The following is a 4,892-nucleotide window of genomic DNA, read 5'->3' on the forward strand; positions in this document are numbered from 1 at the left end:
ATTTTACTAATAAAACAAGTCAAATGTCAGCACGTTCCTTCCGTTTTCCCCGTCCAGATTTAATTGTCATCCCACCTGTGATTTGTGTAAATAAAAAAAGGTGGCTAATGGTCTTCTCAATTTAAATGTGTTCAACTCATCTTTCTGAAAAGTTTCTGACGCTACTGATTTTGATTTGTTTTAAATAGTGCCATGTTAATGAAATCCTTATGCGTATATAAATGAAATAGCTGTGAGAGGCTAAATTAATTGCTTTAATAGCTCATGAAATCAGACACTTTTCTACTTCTTTTTCTTTCTTTTTCTTGTTCTTTTGTATTAAGATCCTAGATGATGATGCAGCTCAGGAGTTGATGCCGGTGGTGGCAGGAGCTGTGTTCACCCTGACTGCCCATCTGAGCCAGTCCGTCAAAACCGAGCAGAAACAGCCACTTGCACTCCCTATGACAGGACAGTCCCAGTATGTCTTGATGTTGGATGGTTCTTTCACCTCATCACCTGGCTCTGAGGGCATATCCATGGGGTTTGCTTCCATTGGTGACTCCTCCCTCCACATCATCTTAAAAAAGCTGCTGGATTTCATTTTGAAAACAGGTGTGTTGACCTTTCCAGTGCATGTGTGGGAATTCCAACTGCCAAGAGTCAAAGATGGACTGAGCTGCTTCCTGTTACTGCAGTGAGGATTTTTATTACAGTCAATTAGATGGATCTTACATGACTAATATAGATTTAAGTGATGTTACTGACAAGAAAAAAATTAATAAAGGCATATTATTTTTTTAATCTGAACAACAAGGAGAAGAGAGATGTGTAAATATTGCCACTTTTTTGGAGCAGCATAAAGTTGCTGAATTTACTCACAAATACACTTTTATGTGAACAGTAGAACTCTGACTTAAGAAATCTATTTATTTATTTATTTCTGCCAGCATTCCCATAGGAAAGTTAAATTAAGTGCCAGTGGAAGATGGTGTTACAGAATTTACATCTATTTGTTTTTAATTATGAATGTTTCTTGTGAACAGGTGGTGGCTTCCAGAGAGTAAGAACGCACCTTTATGGATCACTGCTTTATTATTTGCAGATTGCCCAGAGACCAGATGAACCAGACACTTTAGAAGCGGGTATGGTCCAATTGTATTATGGAAAAGAACAAAAAAAAAAAAATTGTCATTTAACCCTGAATGGTACAGTTTGTGCATGCTGAGTTGTCTTCTGGAAATAGATTATGTAGATAGAAACCATCTTACTCCAAGAGCCTCTGAAATTAGTTGCTTATGCTAAATGATGCAAATCTTCCTCTATTCTGACCTGTCTAGCTACATATGCATTCCAAATGTATTGTTCTGGATGAGGATATTAAATTTCTGACCTCTAGTGCTAAAGAAGATATTTCATTTGTGTCCATTTAAAGCTATGCATCATAGCTACAAAACTTGCAAAGGACTGGAGATTACTTGGACCTACTTGAGGGCAGTTACAGCTGTAGAAACTTACTGCCTCCACATCTGTATGTATACTCATACCACAGTGATCCTATTTAAAAAAAACAAAAAACAAACAACAAAGATTATTTAATATTCTTTTGGTTCCTTTAGCTGAAGACCCCTAGGGGGAAACCAAACAAACAAAAAAACATCACTGCTACCCCCAAAAAATACGCACAAAAAAAAGCCAGCCAGAGTTGCTGCTTAACCAAGAGAGCTTATGATGAATATCACATTCTCTCTGTTAATGGCTTAAATACTTGATTTGTCAGTGTTTCTAATCACTATTTCATCTTAGAGCTTGGACAAGGATTGAGAAACAAACCTGGGTCTAGTACCTGTGCACATAGACTCTTACTGCTATTACTTGATCAGCGTTTTGAGCTACAATAGTAAAAATACCTTTGAATTTGTTATGACCCCTGTGTAGTTTATTGCTGGCTTTGGATTCAGCCCTTCCCCACTTCAGTCACCTTGTTTACTTCCCTTCAAAACTGAGTGTTTTGGTCCCAGTGGAAGTTCTTAGGCCTAATAGTCTGCTTAAAATTATTCTACGATTCAATACATGTAACACAGAACATATATTTGCAAGGGTGGTGTATGTATACAGGCGCACACATTTTTTGTGCTGGCTGGCCTGTGTATGATATTCAGGAAAGAATGGATTTGTAGGAAAACATTTGCCCTTCAGTCAAAAACCTCATTCATTGTTTGGGGCATTTCTGTTGCAAGATAGAGAATGCCCTGAAGGATGTAGTCTCAGCTGTACCGTAGCTAAGCTAGTGCTAAGCTGCCCATCTTTGCGTTTTTCATTTTTTGTTTTACTTGCTTTTTACAGCTAAAAAAACAATGTGGGAACGTCTGACAGCTCCTGAAGATGTGTTTAGTAAATTGCAACGGGAAAACATGGCAATTATTGAGAGTTATGGGGCAGCTCTCATGGAGGTCGTCTGTCGTGATGCTTGTGATGGTCATGAGATAGGCCGGGTAAATAAATCTCTTCCTTTGCAGTTGCTGTTCGGTTTGTTTTAAAGGACATTTTATTACTGTACAGAAAAGGGAAATTTTCTGAGGTAGAACAAGAACATTTTTTGTAGATACTTATTCTCTTTCACATTTCTGTCCTCCTACTCATGCTTCAAGCTGCTGAAAGTAGGGGCATACATGCATATTAATTTTTTTCTCAAAAGAGCTATGTGTCCTATTGTTTAATAATAAGGGTAGCAAGCACTGCTGCAGAAGACTGTAGGTATGAACTGCTGTGGCATTTATTTGTTGTTATTTTTAAATCATGGACTTACCAGTTTATTTTCCCACTTTGGGAAGGTTTGGTGACTTCAGGAAGAAATATTTTCTGATATTAACTTCAGTGGACAGGACTAGTCAAAATGCAAACTAGTTTTAAATAGCAATAGTGCTTGTAGTGATACTTTGTTAAAATATTTTGGCGTAGTTATTGTTCAACAATATGTAATATTTTGTTAAAGAATAATGGAGAAAAGGTAATTGGCTCATAGTATACTAAAATGTCAAGAAATCTTAAAATATTTTCCACATAAAGGATTATGATTGCAGTGCAGAAATGCATTTTAAGAAGCTGTTATAAGGAACTGCTTAGCATTTCATATTTTTAGGTATTTGTTAGAAATCTCATTGATGTCATAAATTTAATTGTTTTGATTTTTTTTCCCCTTCCCCCATCCTAGATGCTGGCATTGGCTTTGCTTGATCGTATTGTTTCAGTAGACAAGCAGCAGCAGTGGCTGTTGTATCTCTCCAATAGTGGCTACCTGAAGGTGCTTGTGGATAGCCTAGCAGATGATGATCTGACTCTTCAGAGCTTGCTCACACCTCAGCCCCCTTTACTTAAAGCGCTGTACACCTATGAGTCCAAAATGGTAATAGTATTTCAGAAGCGATTTTGTGGTATGGTGGTGTGTGTTTGGTTTTTTTAGATAAAAGTTGTTTGTCTATACTTCACATTGATTGTACTCAGAGATATTTTACTAAAATAATAGTATTTGAAATTATGTTAAAATCAAGAGAGAAAATAGTCGTCTCATCGTGCATCTCCAATACTTATCCTTCTCTACTTTTCTCTAGGCATTCCTCACTAGAGTAGCTAAAAGTCAGCAAGGGGCATTAGAGCTGTTGCGGTCTGGAGTGATTGTGAGGCTGGCACAGTGTCAAGTGTATGACATGCGACCCGAAACAGACCATCAGGGGTAAGTGCTGGTTCCCTGGCTGATTTTGAAACTGTAATGTAGTCTTGGAAGCATATGATGTCTTTTTATAGCCACAAGTCTTTTGAGTAAGTATTTGTGGGTATATTCTTTTTTTGTGTGTGAGTGTTTCTTTAACCTACCAGTTCAGTTTAAAACGACCTTTTACTGAGAGAAAAATTCCACATAAGTGGGTGTGAAGTTGTACTTGCATGTCCAGTTACTTAGTCTATGTAAAACTTATTTGTTTGATACCTTAGATAGAAATTGTCTAATAATTGTTATTACTATTATATCATATAGACTGTAATGTTTGAAAAACAGCATACACAGTAAACTTATTTTGGGGGCTTCGTAGTTGGTGAACAGAAAGGGCAGAGTTCGTCCTCCCCCATAAAGCACCAATGAGAGAGCAATGAAGTAAATGTTATTTCAGAAATATTTTATGATGTGTTTAAAAAAAAAAATAAAAAATAAAAATCATAGTTATATATTGCTTGACAAGTTTCTTGATGTGTCGCTGTGTTTTTAGTCATTGTGAGATGACCGAGAGAAGATCTCAGAGGAGGAAATTGCATATTTAGGGGAAATCACCTTGGTTGATTTCAAACCTCTGTCCTTGCTTTAAATTTACAGTTCGTAGTGACACACTGGGGGTTCAAACACTTCGGAAAAATTAAAGACTTAGACAAGTACTTGGTTTAAAAGTGCCAATGAGATGTATAAGATTGTATGAAACCTACAGGGCATTTGTAGAGGACTGTATTTATCAGTTGCTTTAGAATTAAGCACACCTCTTCCTAAAATATTTGAGAATATTTAGTTTTATATATAAGTAAAGAAAACAGATGTCATATTTCTACAACAAAGTAATCTGATGTAATATAGTATAGTACAAAGAAGTAATTTTCTCTGCTTAGAAAAAATGCCTGGCAGCAGCTTTCTAGGTAAATTGCAGCAGCTGTGTATCATAAATTCATTGCTTTTTCAATATAAACTCAGTGCAAGTACAGACCTATTATTGAAATATGATTGTTTGCAGGTTCTTGAGAGTGATTGTAGGCTGAGGCTCTGCCTTGCTAGTGGGCTTCACTTTTCTTGCACTGTTTATCTTTTTTCTTTTTTTTTTTTTTTTTTCTTTTTTTTAAATGTCTTAAGAATGTACGAAAGAAAAAACCCCCAG

The 4,892-nt window shown here is 36.3% G+C and overlaps 1 protein-coding gene across 1 annotated transcript in view; it reads left to right on the forward strand.

The window, feature by feature from the left end:
* NUP205 (nucleoporin 205kDa) overlaps nucleotides 1-4,892 on the forward strand; it is a 54,247-nt gene that overhangs the window by 40,531 nt on the left and 8,824 nt on the right. The window contains 6 exon segments of the mRNA XM_009321337.1: nucleotides 324-594; nucleotides 1,026-1,124; nucleotides 2,326-2,474; nucleotides 3,194-3,385; nucleotides 3,591-3,712; nucleotides 4,868-4,892. The exon segment at nucleotides 4,868-4,892 is cut by the window's right edge and continues 117 nt beyond it. Of these exon segments, the coding sequence (XP_009319612.1) occupies nucleotides 324-594; nucleotides 1,026-1,124; nucleotides 2,326-2,474; nucleotides 3,194-3,385; nucleotides 3,591-3,712; nucleotides 4,868-4,892 (858 nt within the window).

The sequence above is a fragment of the Pygoscelis adeliae genome, unplaced genomic scaffold, assembly GCF_000699105.1.
Source record: "Pygoscelis adeliae isolate BGI_AS28 unplaced genomic scaffold, ASM69910v1 Scaffold232, whole genome shotgun sequence".
Classification (NCBI taxonomy): domain Eukaryota; kingdom Metazoa; phylum Chordata; class Aves; order Sphenisciformes; family Spheniscidae; genus Pygoscelis; species Pygoscelis adeliae.